Here is a 19,963-nt window from a genome sequence, read left to right as displayed (position 1 = left end):
ACCTGCAAAAATAACATACTTCCTTAATATCATCTTCTAATATCTAACCCATTTTCAAACATATCTTTGGATCTTTTTATCCATTAATCTGTTCATATTTTTATTGATTTTTGAGAGCTCTTTATATACTAAGAATGTTAATCATTAGTTCACTCCTTACTGTGTGACCCTGGACAAAATACTTAAGCTCTTAAACCTTCAATTTCTACATCTGTAAAGCACAGATAATAACAGATATATATACATCATAGGGTTGCTGTAATGATTAAGTAAAAATCATAAAGTGCTTAGCAGAAACAGGCACATTGTAAACACTCAGTAAATTGTAGTTGTTGTTATTTTGAAAAATTTTTTTTCCAGTTTGTTGTTTTTGTTTACAGTGGCTTGCCATATATTCCAACTGTGGGCAAGGAGGTAATATGGGCAGAACACAGTATGGAGAAATAAATAAAACCCTGGAAAATATAAGAGAAACCTCAACACCACCTATTAAAAGACCCAGTAGGGACTTCCCGGGTGGCACAGTGGTTAAAAATCCATCTGCCAATGCAGGGGACACAGGTTCAATCCCTAGTCCGGGAAGATCCCACATGCCGCGGAGCAACTAAGCCCGGGTGCCACAACTACTGAAGCCCGCGCACCCTAGAGCCCGTGCTCTGCAACAAGAGGAGCCACTGCAATGAGAAGCCTGCGCACCACAACGAAGAGTAGCCCCCCGCTCGCCGCAACTAGAGAAAGCCTGCGCACAGCAACGAAGATACAACGCAGCCAAATAAATAAATAAATAGGTAAATAAAGTTAAAAAAAAAAAAGGCCCAGTAAAGTTTTCAATCCCCCTTTGACAAATTTGTAAAATAACTGACAATCTTGAATCTGAAATCCATATTCCAAAGATGAACGGCCCTACTGAATTTTAATTTTCCAGAGTTCCCAGCAGCCTCCAGAAAGAAGAGCAAGAAGGAAGATTAATGATGGCTTCAGGTAGGAGGACAAAATGCAAATACCAAAATTTTAATAATATTTAATGAGATAATATATGCAAAGTGCTTATAACTTATAACCTAGAACACAGCATTCAATAAATGTTAGACATTATTACAAAATCCAAATCATTTCTTTTACTGTTGTTAATATGAGATTATGTGGAATACACTGCATAATTGATTATGGTAAACATGAGCTCTGATTCTTTAATACCACCCTGTGTACTGGTATATATATAAGATTAAAGAATATTCTGTACTTTGAAGGTTTAACAGAAGTCACCCCAAATAATCAGGAGCGTAGTGTCCCTTTGAAGGATACGGTTTAATTACTTTTTCAGTTTTGTACATGTTTATTATCCTACTGAGGTTTGGATATATTTTCGTTATTTTATTTTCTTATTGAATTATCCACTTAGGATTTTTAATTTAAAAGAACAAAATTAATGCATATCATTTCCTTACAATGTTCAATCTATTCTTATCTGCAATTATAACTCTTATCTCACTTCTAAGACTATATTTTTCTTCATCCTTTTTCTCAATTAGCATGCTAGAAGTTTTTCTATTTCATTGGATTTTTCATAGTACCATTTCTTGAATGTAACAATTCTATTTCTGTTTACAAAATCATTAATTTCTTCCTCATGTTTACTTACTCTATTTCTTTCTTAGACTTATTTTATTGTTCCCTTTCCAGCTTCTTGCTTTAGATATAGTTTCTTTTCCTTCTTTCTTGTGTATAAAAAAAAAAAAAATCAAGGCAATTTGAACACCAGTGTAGATCATAATTTTTAAAGTTTTTAAAAAATTGTTTTTAAATAGTCTGCAAATTAAGTTGTTTTTTCAAATTTCCATGTGGCTGAAAATTCCTGTCAATCTTTTTTATATTAAGTTCTAAATTTTCTATACTTTGGTCAAAAACATGGCCTGTGTAATTTTCTGCATTTTACAATTTATTAAGATTTTCTTTGGGGCCTAATAATAACATATGGTCAATTCTTATAACCCATTCATGTAATTTTTCAAATATGGTATATTCAAAAATATATTTGTAAGATATCAATGTTAATATATCTATCCTTTATATTAACCTTATTAATTCTATTATTCAGACCTCTATGTTCTTATTTATATTTTTCTTCCTTGATCAGACAAAGATAGCAAAGCCTCCTACTACCACTGTGGCTTCTTTTTATTTTTTTCTCCCATTTCTAACTTTTTGATCTACATTCTTTGCTTTAATGTTACTTGAGACATAAACTGCTTATCAACACTAGAAGACCTATGGTTCTCAGTTAATACTCATTTGTCTTGAGAATCTGGCTTTGTCTGATATTAATGCTGTGATCCATGATTTACATTTGTAGGGATTTGTCTGACATACCTTTGCCTGTTATTTTGCTTTTAAAATTTTAACAGCTTTACTGAAATATAATTCATGTACCATACATATTAGTTTCCTATGGTTGCCACAAAGTATCACAAACTTGGTGGCTTAAAACAACAGAAATTCATTCTCTTAGTTTCACAGGCTCAAGCTGTTGGCAGGGCTGGTTGTTCTGGAGGCTCTAGGGGAGAATCCATTTTCTCATCTTGCCTAGCTGCTGTCTAGCACATATTCCTTCGCTCCTGACCCCTTCCCTGCACCCACCCTCTTGCTTCTGCCAACACATCTCCTACTTCTACATCAATCTCCCTTTGTCTCCCTCTTATATAAAGACACTGTGATTAGATTTAGGGCCTACCTGAACAATCCAGGGTAATGTCCCCATCTCAAAAATCTTTAACTTAACCACACCTGCAAAGTCCTTTTTGCCATATAGTAACACTCAAAGGTTCCAGGGATTTGGATCTGTATATCTTTGGTGGCCATTCATTAATCAGCCTACCACACATACCATACAATTCACCCGTTTAAAGTGTACAAATCACTCTTTTAAATATCTGTAGGGTCATGTACTAAGCATTATCATAATCTATTCCCCCTAAAAGAAACTCCATACCCACTAGCTGTCACTCTCCATTCCTTCATCCCCCCTCTCCAACCTGGCAACCACTAACCTACTTTCTGTCTCTATAGCTTTGACTATTCTGGACATTGCACATAAATAAAATCATACAACATGTGGCCTTTTGTGAATGGATTATTTCACTTAGCACAATGTTTTCAAGGATCATCCATGCCGTAATATTTATCAGTACTTCATTCCTTTTTATTGCTGAGTAATATTACACTGTATAGATAATACAACTTTTTTTAATCCATTCATCAGCTGATGGACATTTGGGTTATTTCCACCTTGTGGCTATTATGAATAATGCTGCTATGAATACTGTGTATATGTTTTTGTATGTAAGTTTTGCTGCAATGAACACTGTGTGTATAAGTTTTGTTTTCAGTTCTCTTGGGTAAACGTAGGAGTAGAATTGCTGGGTCATATGTAACTTTGCTTTAACATTTTGAGAAATTGCCAAAGTTTTCCAAAGCAGCTGCATCATTTTACATTCCCAACAGCAATGAATGGGGCTTCCAATTTCTCAACATCCCAACGCTTATTATTGTCCATAATTTTTCCAACACTTATTATTGTCCATCTTTTTTATTACAGTCATCCTAGTAGGTGTGAAGTATTTCATTGTAGTTTTGATTTTCATTTCCCTAATGATTAATGATTATTTATCAAGTACTCATGTGCTTCCTGGCCATTTCTATATTTTCTTTGGAGAAATATCTATTCAGATGCTTTGCCATTTTAAATTGGGTTAATTGTTTTTTGTTTTTGTTTTTGTTTTGGCCGCACTGCGCGGCTTGTGGGATCTTAGTTCCATGACCAGGAATCGAACCCATGCCCCCTGCAGTGGAAGCACGGAGTCCTAACCACTGAATCACCAGGGAATTCCAGGTTGTCTTTTTATTGTTGAGTTATAAGAGTTCTTTATATATTCTGGATACAAATTCTGTATCAGATATATAATTTGCAAATATTTCCTCCCATTCTGTGGATTGTATTTTCACTTTCTTGATGGTATCGTTTGCATCTACTTTGAACATTTGTATGAGTCACTGTATGTCACATAAATTTAATAGAATTGGGTTTTGATTTGGGTTGTTGTTGTTCCAACCTAAAAGCAAATCTTTATTTTTAACAACAATATAAATATAGTATTTATATTTATGGTTTATAACAGAATTAGTTGGTCTCACTTATATTACTTTGTTCTATACTTTGTGCTTTGTTTTTTTTTAAATTCCTCCCCTTATTTTCTATCTTTTGTGTATAGACTTTTTCCTCTTTAGTGGTCTGGAAGATATATTTTGTCTCTAATTCTACTGCTATTTATTCTTTAGCCTGTATTTATCAAGTGTCAGTCAACAGAAAAATATCTCCTGCTTTTTCTCAGTTTAGGCTATCAAATGACCATTTTTTTTCCTGTTTCATAGAGTCTGTAACTTTTTGTATTCTATGGAGGACTCCAACAGTTTTCTAACACTTTCTTTTGAATTTTTCAGTGAGTAATTTTCAGAGGTATTTTTCTGAGTCTTCCAGATGAGGCTTTTTCATAGATCACATTATTATTAGTAATAGTAATACTATCTAAAAATTTTAATACTGAAGAAGACATGTCCAGATTTCATGTTTGTCAACTACATGAGGGCTGCCTGTCAGGTACCATTTTGCACTAGAAGCCATCTACCATATTCCTCTAAGGAAAGGTCCTAATATGCATCCTATTCTAGGGCCTCAGGAATTTAAAGGAAAACTCAAAACAAAACTCAAAAATGTTAAGAAAGAACCATAACATCTGTGTGTGTGAAAAAAAATACAATAAAATCTCAACTGATTACTAATTCTGAACTCTTGAAATATCTGTTCAATGTGGGAGATCTAATAAATGTTATTGTAAGCTAATAAATTTTATCCTAGTAAAAATAAAATGCAATTTAAATCTGGACAGATCATCATTCTACAAATGATTCAAAGTTATTTCAGCCAGAAAAAGAGTAGTTCACATAGTATAAGTATGCAAGGGTAAAATGCTATTTTTATAAAGTTAGCTATGGATAAATATATAATCAAAATATTCAACTATATTTCAAAATTGAAGCAGTGTTAAATCAATTCTTTGAAGAAATACAAGAGATTTAAAATATGCAACTCAGACTTCCCTGGTGGTGCAGTGGTTAAGAATCCGCCTGCCAATGCAGGGGACATGGGTTCAATCCCTGGTCCGGGGAGATCCCACATGCTGCGGAGCAACTAAGCCCGTGCGCCACAACTACTGAGTCTGTGCTCTAGAGCCTGCGAGCCACAACTACTGAGCCCATGTACCACAACTCCTGAAGCCCGCGCACCTAGAGCCCGTGCTCTGCAACAAGAGAAGCCACCGCAGTGAGAAGCCCGCGCACCACAACGAAGAGCAGCTCCCGCCCGCCGCAACTAGAGAAAGCCCAAGTGCAGCAATGAAAACGCAGCCAAAAAATTAATTATTTTTTTAAGTTAAAAAAATAAAATAAAATAAAATAAAATATGCAACTCAGATATCAGTGATCAATAAAATGCTCCCAGGTTTGCCTCATGAAGTTCATATCTTGAGTAAACACCATTTTGTTTCTGACATAAATCAGTAATATTCTTACAAAATCTTGCATTGGTTTCTTAAAGAACACAACGTCATTTTTTTCCATTGCATCTGATGAGGTAAAATACCTTGTTATGGAAAGTAGAAACAGAAATGATCCTTTTTATTTTGATCTGCATAAAGGAGTTTGAAAACCAGTCCCAACTCCAACCTCTGGATGAAGGGAAGATAGAATAACTATTGTGCTAGACTAAGGATCAAAAAAATGTGAACAACAACCCACAGAAAGCAAAGGGTATCTGAGAACACAACTCAAGTTTTCTTACCACATTCTCCAAAGGTGCTGCACCGAACACTTTAAAGACAGGGTTGGGTTTGGAGGGTGAGATACAAAGGACAATAGCTTGCTGTCCCACTCGAGTAGTATATTCATCTAATGTGGCTCGAAGTTTCCTGAATCAGAGAATGAAAAGAAACAAAAACAGTTAAAGAAGATAGAAATTACAGCGATACAGACACAAGATTTACTTTGACTTGGGACAATTTATTCTGATTAGATGTTTCTTTTACCTGAATTGTGAAAAGGGAGTGTGTGAGGTTTAATATCCTGTTCAGTAGAAATATGTAGGTACCTTTGTCCTGAAGACCCACGACTAGCTCACTGATAGATATAAGGGTCTACCTCAGGTTTACCTCAGGACACAGCCATGACACAATGCTGAATACAGCGAGTATCATACTTCCTGATCTCATCAATACCAAAGGGGTTTTCTCTTACTGCTGCAAAGATTAATGCTGAGATGTCCTCTTATAGACTTTATTATATCAACTCCATGTTTAATGAAGGGGCCTTAAATGACCTGCTTCTAATTTCTTTGACTGATATAATCATTGTTTATGTCTTACTGACATAATTTTATCCAAAAATACTACTTCAAAAATGTTGCCATTTGCAGATTTTCATTGTGATATAAACAATAATTCTTAGTCCCGAAGTATTTTACAAATGAGGATGGAGTAAAAGAGCTTTTTCAAATATATCAACATTGGATGAAATAGAAACACTGTCCTTTCCCTCTGAAATCATGGGAGATTAAAGTCCTACATCCTATAATTCTTCTGGGAACTTGGTCTACCCTTTCAAGGGACTGGTGAGTCATGCCAATTCAAATGAAGCAAAGCCAACATATCACAAGAAAGTTTCCCATCTTTCTCCAAAAGCAGGTACTATTGTGTCTATGCCCATTATAGAAAAAATATTTCTATAAATAATACATTCTAATTCCTCCTGCCTGTACTATCATTAAAGGAAATGAAATTTATCATTAAAGGAAAGGAAATTTTTTGGCCCATCTAGTGGTATATAACTTCTTTGCTGAAAGCTACTGTTAAGTACTTTCTGGATTTTCCCTTCAGTTTCTTACTTATGTTCTTAATATAGACTATATTTTCCAGCTTTTGTCACATATCATTTACATGGGCTGGCACTCTGAATTCAACATTCCAGTAAACATCTTAAATATTTGGATATAGTATTTAAAACACTACAAGAAGAAACTTCTGGAACATTTTATAGACTAAATTTCTTATCATATATGAATACATGTTATGCAACCCGTCAAAATATTAAGTCCTCCATGCACCACATCTGTGTAATAATCTTTCTTTGCAAGCTACAAACTCTTCAGAAGAAATAAAACTGAGCAAAGGACCACATACCAAACAAGAAATTTGGTGGCATTCCTTGAAGGAATGAAGATAGAAAATATATTCACTGTCTCCAATTACTCTCTTCCCATTCTGTCTTGAAGACACTCCAATCCTTTTATCCTTACTGCTCCTTTGAAAACACTCTTGTCAAGTTCAATCATGACCTCCATGTTGCTAAATCTAATGGTCAATTTGCATCTTACTCAACCTGTCAGCAGCATTTGACAGAGCTGATCACATGCCCTCTTTCTTGAAACACTTTTTGCACTTGGTTTCCAGGATACCACTCTCTTAGTTTTCCTGCTGACTCACTGGTCGTTTCTTAGACTCCTCTGATAATTCCTCTCATTTCTCTAACCCCTAAGGGGTAAAGTGCTTCGGTCCACACTCATTCCCTAGGTGATCTCTTCCAGCCTCATAGTTTCAAATACTACCTATGTGCTTATATCTTCAGCTACGGTCTCTCCTTTGAATTATAGACTCATATATCCAACTGCTTATTCTGTATCTCCACTTAATGGTTAAGAGGTATCACAAACTTAACGTGTCCAAACCAAATTCCTGATTCTGCCCTACCCTCACTCTCATACTTGCTCCTCTTCCAGTAAGTGTCATCTCAATCCTTCCAGGAATCAGACCAGAAACCCTGAGGTCACCCTTCACTCCTTTTTTTCTCTCACACACCACATCCAATCCATCAAGGAATCATATTGGGGTTACTTTTGAAATACATCCAGAACCTGACCACCTCTTACTGCCTTTGCTACTGCCACATTGGTTTTAAGACACTGTCATTTCTGGCCTGGATTACTATAATAACCTCATAATTGGTCTCCCTGCTTCCATTCTTGTACCCCCAGAGACTATTCTCAACACAGTAGCCTGAGTGATACTTTTAAAACATAAGCCAGATCATATCATTGCTTTGACCAAAAGTCTTCATTGACTTCATACGTCACTCAGAGTAAGAGTCAAAGCCCTTATATTGGACCAGAAGATGCCATGGTGTGGCTCTCCACTACTACTCTGACCACACCTCCTCTCATTCTTTCCCTAGCTGTTCCTCAAACATGTCTAATACATTCCTTCCCACTTCAGAACCTTTGCTCTTACTATTCCCTCTGCCCAAAAAGTTCTTCCCCTCGACATCAACATAGTTGCCCTTATACTTACTTCAGGTCTCTGTTCAAAGGTTGGCTTATGAAAGAAGACCATTCCTACAGAAAAAGAGAAACTACTATATCCCCCCTAATCCCCTAACCTTTCTATTTTCCTTACTCTGCTTTGTTTTTTCCCATAGCACTTTCATCATCTGATGTATTACATACTTGTTTATTTTCTTTTTCCCTCCACTAGAATATAAGCTCGTTAAGGGAATTTATTTCGTTAACTGTTATATTCCCAAGGCCTAGAACAATGCCTGGCACATAGCAGGTATATAAATTTTCTCTGAATGAATTAATGTGATACTATTCATCTGTTAATCATACTTCTAGTTTCATTTATTTTGTAAGAGTAATTTAAAGTCTAATTCTGTCATCAAAGAATTTAACTTGGTGTCCCTTGATGAACCTAATAAGGTATACTCTAACTCTGTCATCCACTCCGTGAAGTATTTGAGGAACAGCAACAATATGAGAAAGGAAGCCCTCACCTAAGCAAACGTGTTTGCTGTCTCTTCCGGATAGACGGATTAGACTCAAACACATGAGGCCGTTTCCGTTTCTTTCCTGTTGCCACAGCAGCAGCAGCAGCCATTCCCACAGGACCTGAAATAAGAAGGGATGCGCTGAGATTAGGCAGAGCCTGTTAGCTATACAAGGCAGAAAACAATTAGAGGTACAAAAAAGTAGCACTTATTTCCTCATATGTTATCAATAAATATAGATACTCCTGATATCAATATACTTCACTACTGTTCAACATGGATCATTTTTTAATTTACCATTAAAACTTACAACAAATCTTTTAAAAAAGTAAATGACTTATACTTCCCCACCACACACCAGCTTGAGTTTTATATAATGTGTTTTTTTGTTTTGTTTTGTCAGCATACCCATACTGTTAAGGCAATATTCTCAAAGGTGCTAGATGAAATTGCAGCATTGAGAGGAACAGTTTGCCAAAACAAAAAAGTCGCAGATTTCAAATTTCGTTTCCATCCCCGTGTCCCTCTATCCATTACTCCAAGAAACTGCCAAGTTAAGGAAGTCAGAGAAAATCACTCATACCTGGAACTCCAATACCACCACACCACATATAAGAGAAATATCTAGAAGGATACCATCTTAATTGGAAAAAATTTTTTTTCTATATCTGAGAATTATGCTCTAAATGGAGCTGTTGACCACAAGGTCATGTTGATGAAAGCATCCTGGCAGGAAAGAGATGAAAACTGTCCCACTCTAAGGAAAAAATGTTAATAAAATTTGGTCTGGTTTGCCCTGAAACTAATAACTGAAAGAAAGGGTAGGCCTTAAGGAATTATTACAGTCTCTGATTCATGCAATCTCAACATATCAAGGGCATTCCTTTTTTTAAACAAAACAAAAAAACAGACAATCCACCTTCATCCCTATTTGTGAACCCTGTAAAAGGCTTAAATGAAAATTAGGTTTAAGTGCTCACGTTATTCTGGCATATATGTTCTATAAGTGGCTCAATTAAAATAGGCCTCCCTATTTTAATCTAGATGAGCCTCTCTACCTGTTGTTTAGTAGTATACTCAGTCTGACTTAAATAAACCTCTCTAAAGAGCCCAAAAGTAATTAAAAAATAAATTAATGCCTTTTACCTTCCTTTCCATCATAAACAGCTGGTAGAGGAAAAAAATCTTATTGATGCATTTTTTCCAACATTTAATTTTTTAAAAATTGAGGTAATAACACTTAACATGAGATCGACTGCCTTAACAAAATTTTAAGTGTACAGTACAGTACTGTTAACTATAGGCACAATGTTGTATAGCAGATCTCTAGAAACATATTCATATGGCAGGACTGAAACTTTGTGCTGTTCAACAGCAACTCCCCATTTCCACACCCCAGCCCCTGGCAGCCACCATTCTGCTCTTTGCTTCTAAGAGTTTGAATATGGTACCTCATATAAGTGGAACCATGCAGTACCTGTCCTTCTGACCTGGTGTATCTTACTTAGCATAATGCCCTCAAGGTTCATCCATGTTGTCATATACGGTAGGATTTCCTCTTTCTTTAAGGCTGAATAATATTCCATATATACATACCACATTTCCTTTATCCATTCATCTGTCAATGGACATTTAGGTTGTTTCCACATCTTGACTACTGTGAATAATGCTGCAATGAATACAGGAATCCAAATATCTCTACGAGATCCTGATTTCAATTCTTTTGAATAAACATCCATAGGTAGAATTGCTGGATCATATGGTAGTTGTTATTTTTAATTTTTTAAGGAACTTTCATACTGTTTTCCACAGGGGCTGAACCATTTTACATTCCCACCAACAGCATACAAGGCTTCCAATTTCTCCACATCCTCGCCAATACTTATTTTTTGGTTTTCTGATAATAGCCATCCTAACAGGGGTGAGGTGGTATCTCACTGTGGTTTTGATTTATATTTCCCTGATGATTAGTGATGTGAGCATCTTTTCATACACTTACTTGTTGGCCATTTGTATGTCTTTAGGGAGATGTCTATTCAAGTCCTTTGTCCATTTTAAAATCAGGTTATTTGTTATTATGCTACTGAGTTGTGGGAGTCCAACATTTTATTATTAAAACTTTAAAATATATTAAAAAAAACTTTAACATATATAGCAAAGTTGAAAGACCTTTACAGTGAACATTCATATATCTACCACCTAGATTCTACCATTAACATTTTAGTATACGTAACTATCCATCTTTCTACACGTTCATCAACCCATATTCGTTTTTTTTTTTAATGCATTTCAAAGTAGACTGCAGTATGATCCCCCTAAATACTTCAGTAGGAATATCATTAGCTAGAGTTCAATATTTATTCACAAGTTTTTTCTTTTGAGGTAAAATTTACATATTACAAAATGTACAAATCATTCAATAAATTTTGAAAAATGCATACAACTATGAAACCCAATCCCCTACTAAGATATATAATAGTATCATCACTACAAAATTTCTCTCATGTCCCTTCCCAATCAGTTCCCACTGTACCTCCCACCATAAGAACACAATTATTGTTTTTTCACCCTACATTAGTTTTGCCTATTCTAGAGCTTCAAATTAATGGAATCATATAGTATCTACCCTTTTGTGTAAGATTTCTTTCACTTAGAATAATGTTTTTAAGATTCGTCCATGTTGTTATATGTATCAGTAGATTGTTCCTTTTTATTGCTGAGTAATACTCCAGAGTATGAATAAACCACAGTTTATCCATTATTCTACTGATGGTCACTTTGGCTATTTCCAGTTTTAGGTATTATGAATAAAGTTGCTTAACTAAATTAATTAATTAATGCAGTTTAAATAAAAATCCCCATTTTTTTGTGTGGAACTTGATAAACTTATTCTAAATTTTAAATGGAAGTGCAAAGGTCTAAGAATAGCCAAAACAATTTCTGAAGATTTTAAAAATGAGGCAGAGGCACTCATCCTACCAAGTATCAGTAGTTACTATAAGGCTACAGTCTTTAAGACAGAGTGGAACTGACTGAAAGATAGACAAATAAACCAACACAACTGACTCGAGAGTTCACAAACACCCTCCTGTGTCAGAAGACAGAGGTGGGAAAAGGATGGACGATTAAAAGTATGGTGCCAGAGCAACTGACTGTCTGCACGGAAAAATAATGAAAGTAGATTCATACATCATACTATACATGAAAATAAATTCCAGGTGGATTAAAGGCCTAAATGTAAAACAAAAACATCAATAAAACAACAAAAATAAACGTTATAACTTCTACAATAAACTATTGGAAAGTATTTATAAACTCAGGGTTAAGAAGAACTGCTTAAACAAGACTCCAAAAGCATAAACTATAAGGTAAAACACCAATAATTTCACAATAATATAAATCAAAACCTTTATGGACAAAAAGAAGTAACACAAAATTGGGGAGGAAGTGGGCAACAAACTAGAAGATAACTGCAATACATATTACCAAGAAAACACTAGTACTAAAAAATATCAATAAAAAAAAAAAATCAATAACTCTTAAAAAAAAAGACAACACATTTGGAAAATAGACAAAGGAAATATGCAAAATAAGAAAAGTTAATAGTCAATAAAGTTCTGAGATGATGCTCTATCTTGTCTTCCCTCACTGGCTGGAACCTCTTGTTCAGACAAGCAAATGAAACCAACACTGAGACACTGTTGCATACCCATCGGACTGGCAAAAATGAAAAACAATTGACAATATCAAATGTGATGAGGATGAGAAGCAACAGGCACTCTAGTACACTGCTTGTGGGAATGCAAATGAATAAAACTATTTGGAAAGACACTTGGGATATCTAGTAAAGTTGAAGATGTGCCTGTCTTTGCCCTCCAATTCCCCTCCTGGTTATACCCTCAAGCAGTGTTTTTGTTTTGTTTTGTTTTTTTAAGCAGTGTTTTTCAAACTGCGGATTTCCACCTGTTGGTGGCTCATGAGTAGTTTTTGTTTCTGTTTTTTTAATAAAATGGAATAAAGTTAAGAGATTAGAACACATGAGAGTGTGTCACTTGCAGTAGGAGTAAGTATTGCTTCATGAGAAATTGTTATTTTAGTTATATGTGCATCTGTTTATTCTAGATCACAATGTATTACTGTGGGACACTGTCAAAAGAACTTTGAAAACCAAAGCCAAGAGATCTCTCAATGCGTACAAGAAAACATATAAAATAATTTTCATTTGCAGCAATTGTAAATAGCAAAAAATTATAAACAACCTAAGTGCTCTCCCAATATACAACATACTTAGATAATGAATGGAATACTAATTAACAGTCAAAATGAAAACATCTAGCCACATTATCAACATAAATGAATCTCAGAAAAATAATACTGAATGAAATAAACACTGTTAGACAAAAAATATCAGAGTGATAACCATTTATATACAATTTAACACATGCAAAAACAATGCTAAATATTGTTTACTGATACATACACATACAAAAAAATATGAAAGACATGCAAGAGAATGATAAAGACCAAATTCAGAACAGTGGTTACTTCAGTAGAGGGAGAGAAGGAAATAGGATTAGAAAAAGCAGTAACCAGCTACCCTTCCTGCTCCATTTACCTTACACTTCATTATATTCTTCGGAGCAATCAGTGCTTTATGAAATTATTTTACTTTTTTATTTGTACCCTTCTCTCCACCACTGGTCTGTAAGCTCCTTTAGGAGCAAGCTCTTGCCAGTCTTGTTCACAGTATCTATATATAATAATATAAGGTATATAATATTGATAATTCCTCAATAACTGTTGAATGATTCAATGGTAAATCATTTCTACCAGTTGGGCCTCAGTTTCCACATCTGCCACATGAAAGGGTTAAAGTTCTTTGCTAATCTTAACACTATGACAGTGCAGTACAGTAATGTCGCAAAACTGTGCCTCAAAAGCATCTTCCTTCCTAGGAAAGAAGTTGAACTGGATTTACTATGTTAGGATGCCCTCTTCTGGGAAGTATAAAAATTTCAAAAATATATTTCACAAACATTTTATGTGTGTTTTGTCACTAAGCCTTATTTTTAAATTCACCATTCCAGAAATACACAGTAGATAACACCTGACAGGAGTAAGTTTATTTTCATTGCAGCTGTCTTCTTCACCTTAAATACAGCATATACTAAAAAAAAAATGTAGTATTTTGGCCATTTCTTATCATTGATTTCCTGTCCAGCTTTTCCTAAATATCTTCTAACATCAGTGTTCCTTATACAATATTAGACCCATCCAGGCATGGTCTACATGTAGTCTTCCACACAGTGCAAAATATACAATGTAAATAGCAAAGAGAATGATACAAAATATCACTCAGCTTTCAGTCATTTAGAGGCCCAGAAAACCTCAAAACCTTAAATTGGATTAAGATGATCCAGGACTGCTAGTGCCCTCAGGCATTTGGTAGAAGCAAACAAAAATCCTCTCTAGAGGAGGATAATATTATTCTAGTTCCCAAATTATTTCTAAAAATGGTTTTCCAAACACACACACATCCAGCATTCATCCAAATATAACCAATATGTGAAGAGAAAAACCAACATGAACAAGAAACAGCACTAGTAACATATCACAGGAACAGACCCATAGGCACTTCAGAAAGTAAAATGACCAAATGGCCTGTAAAATCATAACGCTTACTTTACTCATGGATATTAACAAAAAAAATTTTTTTTTCTATAATAACTGAAAACTGTAATACTGCAAATTTGGGAGGGAGGAAAAAAAAATTAGAAATTCTAAAACTAGAAAACAAAACCATTACCAAAATTAATAACTCAATGGACAGACTTAAAATCACCTTAGACATAGCTGAAGAAAAAAATTAATAAACTGGAAGACCGTCTGCAGAAACTACATAGAATGAAGCATGAAGAGACAAAAGGGTAGTAATACAGAACAGAAGGAAAGAGACATAAAGGCTTCAATATGAAGACTAATATATTTAATTGGAGTCAAAGAAGGAAAAGAGACGGAATGGAGGGGATGCAAAACTGAAGCAAAATGTATGGCTAAGATTTTCCAGAAATGATGAAAGACATCAATCCAAAGATTCAAGATGTTAAAGGAAATGTAAACAGAATAAATGAGAAGAAATCCAGAGCCAGATATATCACAAAAACTAAAGACAGAGAAAATCTTAAAAGCAGTGGAGGAGGGGTCTGTATGGCAGATAACCTTCCAAGGAACAGCTGTTAGAATGAAAGAGCTGAATGCTCAAAAGCAAGAATGGAAACCAGAAGACAGTGGAATAGCATCTTCAATATGAGGAGAGAAAATAACTGCCAACCTAGAATTCCACACCTAGGGAGACCATCCTTCAAGACTGAAGGTTAAATAAAGACATTCTCAGGTAAGCAAAAACTAAGAGACTTTACTACTAGCAGATCCATGCTGAAGGAAATCAAATGTTATCTTTAGGCAGAAGAAAAATTCTCAGAAGGCAAGTTGGATATAAGGGGGAAAATAAACATTGACTATGTATAAAACAAAAATAATGTTGTATAGGGCTTAAAATATACAAAGAGTTAATACACAGGACAACAACAGCATATAGGTCAGAAGCAGGGGAATGAAATTCAAGTGTTCTAAGAAACTTGCATTATCCCTAAAGAGGACAAAAGTACCACTTACGTAAGACTCTGAAATAAGTGAAGGATGTATGTTTCTAGGTGTACCACTAATAGCAAAAGCATGTATAACTTCCAAACTAACAAGAAAAAAATGAAAAAAAAACAAACAACTTTTCAATCACTCCAAAAGAAAATAGAAGGAAAAGTAAACAGAACAAGTGAGACAAAGAGAAAGCATATAGTAAACATGATAAATTTAAACCCAAATATATCAGTGATTACATTTAATGTAAATGGACTAAATGCTTGAGTTAAAAGTGAAGAGTGGGGACTTCCCTCGTGGCACAGTGGTTAAGAATCTGCCTGCCAATGCAGGGGACACAGGTTCGAGCCCTGGTCTGGGAATATCCCACATGCTGCAGAGCAACTAAGCCCATGCGCCACAACTACTGAGCCTGCGCTCTAGCTTGTGAGCCACAACTACTGAACCCGCATGCCACAACTACTGAAGCCCACGTGCCTAGAGCCCATGCTCTGCAACAAAGAGAAGCCACTGCAATAAGAAACCCATGCACCACAACGAAGAGTAGCCCTGCTCATGGCAACCAGAGAAAGCTCGCGTGCAGCAATGAAGACCCAATGCAGCCATAAAAAAAAAAATTAATTAATAAATGAATTAATTAATTAATTTCTTTTAAAAAGTGAAGAGTGCTGGAATGGAGGAAAAAACAAAACCAAAGTTCTTATCACTAATAGTACATGAGTCTGGAACTTAAGTCTCAGTGTAATACAGGTACAAGTTATAAATTTAAGGCTTAAAAAGAAACCATGAAGATATGATATGACAATAAATGTGAGTGCCTGTATCCTAGGTTCTTTCAGATAAGCACAGTATCAGAGTTAAGCCAGAAATGAAGAGCTCCCAATATAAACATTACCTGCAGCAGCCAGATGGGCTGTTACCTCATCAGCCGCTGTGGAGTTGAGTATGTCCGAATCATCATACGAGGTGTCCTCAGGAGAAGAAGGTGAGTCTTCATCAGCACTCAACATACTGTGTTCAGTGTAGGTAGCCACATGGACCTGCTGAACTTGTTGGGCCACTGCATGGGCTTCTATGGTAGCCATGTGTTCAGTTTGGGTCACTCCGTGTTCCTCCATGAAGATCTACTGTCAGAAAAAAGGCAAAGAACAGGATTCAGTGTGTAATATATTCCAATGCTTAAAATAAGAGATATTTTCCTCAAGAGCAGAGGAACTCTGACAAGCCTTTGATTTTACTACATACCTCACCACACCAAGTCATAGGAAATGGGGAGCATCATTCCAATGTGACATAAAAATAGTAGAATATTTTCCTTGTATGAAACTATTCTGATGGAAATTCATTGTGCTAATCTTATACCTCAAGTCACAAAACAATAAATATCCTTGATATTATATATAATGATAAAAAAGATATTTAAAAGATCCTGGTGACTAGCATTTGACATTGTGGACATAAAAACAGTAAGTAAAATACTTAACATTTTCTTTATATTTCAAACACAAATGGGAGTTAAACATTTTGTCCCAAAAATGTGATTATTCAAATTGGTTTTTCTGCTTATAAAACTGTGTTTCTTATAAACCCTGAAATGATGCAGTAGTAAGATAAAGGTTTGCTCTCCTACTGTACTTATTATCTGTCCCCTCTTCTCCCTCCCTAACCTACAGAGAAGTATACTAACCTTAAAAATTTTTTTGAAGCATACATACATACATATGATTTAAAATAAAAAGAGGTTCACAATACATATATTATTCTTTGACAATATATCTGGACATTTTGACATGTCAAAACATACAAATCTACCAGACCTTTCTAAATAGCCAAAGAACACTTCACTGTATCGATGTGCAATAATTATGCAACCAATCACCTACTGATATATAGGAAGGCAGCTTCCAAATTTTTGGTATTGTAAACATCAGTGAAGTGAACATCCTTTTATATCAAACTATGCATACTGGTCCTCAAAAAACTTTAAGAAGAATTACCATATGATTCAGCAATTCCACTTCTGGATGCTATGCTGGGAGAACTGAAAGTAGGGTCTCAAAGGGCTATTTGTACACCAATGTTCATAGCAGCATTATTCACAATAGCAAAAAAGTGGAAGCAATCCAACTATTCACTAACAGATTAATGGGTAAGCAAAACGTGGACATACATACAATGGAATGTTACTCAGCCTTAAAAAGGAAGAATGCAAACTAGGAATAGAGGAGATCTTCCTCGAATTGTTAAGAAAAAAATCTACAAAAAATCTACAGCTAGCATCATACTTAATGGTGAGAAACTAGAAACTTTCCCGCTAAGATGAGAAACAAGATAAGGATGTCCCCTCTCATCACTCCTTTTTGACATTGTACTGGGAGTCCTAGCCAATGTAGTAAGACAAGAAAAAGAAATAAAACTGTCTTTGTTCACAGGTGACATGATTGTTTATGTAGGAAATCCAAAAGAATCAATAACAATTAAAAAAAAAACCTGGAATGAGTAAGTAATTATAGCAATGTTGTAGGATACAAAGTTTATATACAAAAGCCAACTGCTTTCCTATATACCAGCAATGAACAATAGAATTTGAAATTAAAAAAACACGATTACCATTTACATTATCAACCAAAGATATGAAACACGTAGGTATAAATCTCACATAATGTACAAAATCATGAGGAAAACTATAAAACGTTGATGAAAGAAATCAAAGAAGAACTAAAATAGACAGATATTCCAGTTCATGGATAAGAAGACTCAATAATGTCAAGATGTCAGTTCTTCCTAACGATCTATAGATTCAATGCAATCCCAATCAAAATCCCAGAAAGTTATTTTATGGATATTGACAAATTAATTCTAAAGTTTATATGGAGAAGCAAAAGACCCCGAATAGCTAATACAATATTTATTTTATTTTATTTATTTATTTATTTTTGGCTGCGTTGGGTCTTCGTTGCTGCACGTGGGCTTTCTCTAGTTGCGGTGAGCGGGGGCTACTCTTCCTTGCGGTGCGTGGGCTTCTCATTGCAGTGGCTTCTCGTTGCAGAGCACGGGCTCTAGGTACATGGGCTTCAGTAGTTGTGGCTCACAGGCTCCAGAGTGCAGACTCAGTAGTTGTGGCGCATGCAGCATGTGGGATCTTCCCGGACCAGGGATCGAACCCGTGTCCCCTGCACTGGCAGGCGGATTCTTAAGCACTGTGCCACCAGGGAAGTCCCTAATACAATATTGAAGGAGAAGAATAAAGCTGGGAGACTGACACTACTTGACTTCAAGACTCACTATAAAGCTACAGTAATCAAGGCAGTGTGGTACTGGTAAAAGAACAGACAAACAGATCAATGAAACAGAATAGCGAGACCAGAAATAGATCCCCATAAATACAGTCAACTGATCTTTGACAAAGGAGCAAAGGCAATACAATGGAGCAAAGATAGTGTCTTCAACAAATGGTGCTGGAATACTCGACATCCACCTGCCAAAAAAATGAATCTAAACACAGACTTAACACCTTTCACAAAAAGTAACTCAAAATGGATCACAGACCTAAGTGTGAAACGCAAAACTATAAAACTCCAAGAAGATGACATAGGATAAAACCTAGATGACTTGGGTATGGTGATGACATTTTAGATATGACACCAAAGGCACGATCCATGAAAGAAAGAACTGAAAAGCTGGACTTCATTAAAATTAAAAACTTCTTCTGCTCTACGAAAGGCACTATAAAAAGAATGAGAAGACAAGTCACAGGCTGGGAGAAAATATTTGTAAAAGACACATCTGATAAAAGACGATGTTCCAAAATACAACTCTTAAAACCGAACAATATTGAAAACGAACAACCCAATTAAAAAATGGCAAAAGACCTGAACAAGACAGCTCACCAAAGAAGATACACCTATGACAAGTATGTGAAAAGATGTTCAGCATCATATGTCATTAGAGAATTGCAAATTAAAACAATGAGATAACACTTTGCACCTACCAAGAATAACTAAAATCCAAAACACCAACACCAGCGAATGCTGATGAGGATGTGGAGGAACAGAATTCTCATTCATTGCTGGTGGGAATGCAAAATGGTACAGCCACTTTTGAAGGACTAAGCCTCGATTTCCTCATCTTTAAATTAGACATCCATCTCTGAGGATATGGTTTTCTTAATTGTGTGCAAAAGATTTTGAGTCAGGCATCTAAAAAGCCTTTCTTTATTCTATTAATTCCAACGGCTCAAATACTGCTCTCCAAAACATTAAAATAAGGAAATTACAGGGAACCAATGCCCCTAACATAATTTCATGAGAGTGCACAAAATGGAGAATGGACCCGACAATGATTCCTCTGAACAGATATGAAAAGCAAGATGAATGCCCGG

General features: G+C 35.4%; 1 protein-coding gene across 7 annotated transcripts in view; it reads right to left on the bottom strand.

Annotated features, from left to right (window-relative positions):
* NRF1 (nuclear respiratory factor 1) overlaps positions 1-19,963 on the bottom strand; it is a 132,282-nt gene that overhangs the window by 70,547 nt on the left and 41,772 nt on the right. For 5 of the 7 annotated variants that reach the window (XM_061198044.1, XM_061198043.1, XM_061198048.1 and 2 more), the window contains 3 exons: positions 16,478-16,709; positions 8,932-9,046; positions 5,894-6,020 (listed from right to left, as the gene is read on the bottom strand). In XM_061198044.1, the coding sequence (XP_061054027.1) occupies positions 5,894-6,020; positions 8,932-9,046; positions 16,478-16,700 (465 nt within the window). In that variant the 5' untranslated portion in view covers positions 16,701-16,709. The remainder of the gene's footprint in view (positions 1-5,893; positions 6,021-8,931; positions 9,047-16,477; positions 16,710-19,963) is intronic. The other 2 variants (XM_061198046.1, XM_061198045.1) reach the window with 1 other exon arrangement.

This window comes from Eubalaena glacialis, chromosome 8, assembly GCF_028564815.1.
Source record: "Eubalaena glacialis isolate mEubGla1 chromosome 8, mEubGla1.1.hap2.+ XY, whole genome shotgun sequence".
NCBI lineage: Eukaryota > Metazoa > Chordata > Mammalia > Artiodactyla > Balaenidae > Eubalaena > Eubalaena glacialis.
Note: the sequence above shows the minus strand (reverse complement) of the source record. Positions and strands in the feature narration are given on the sequence as shown.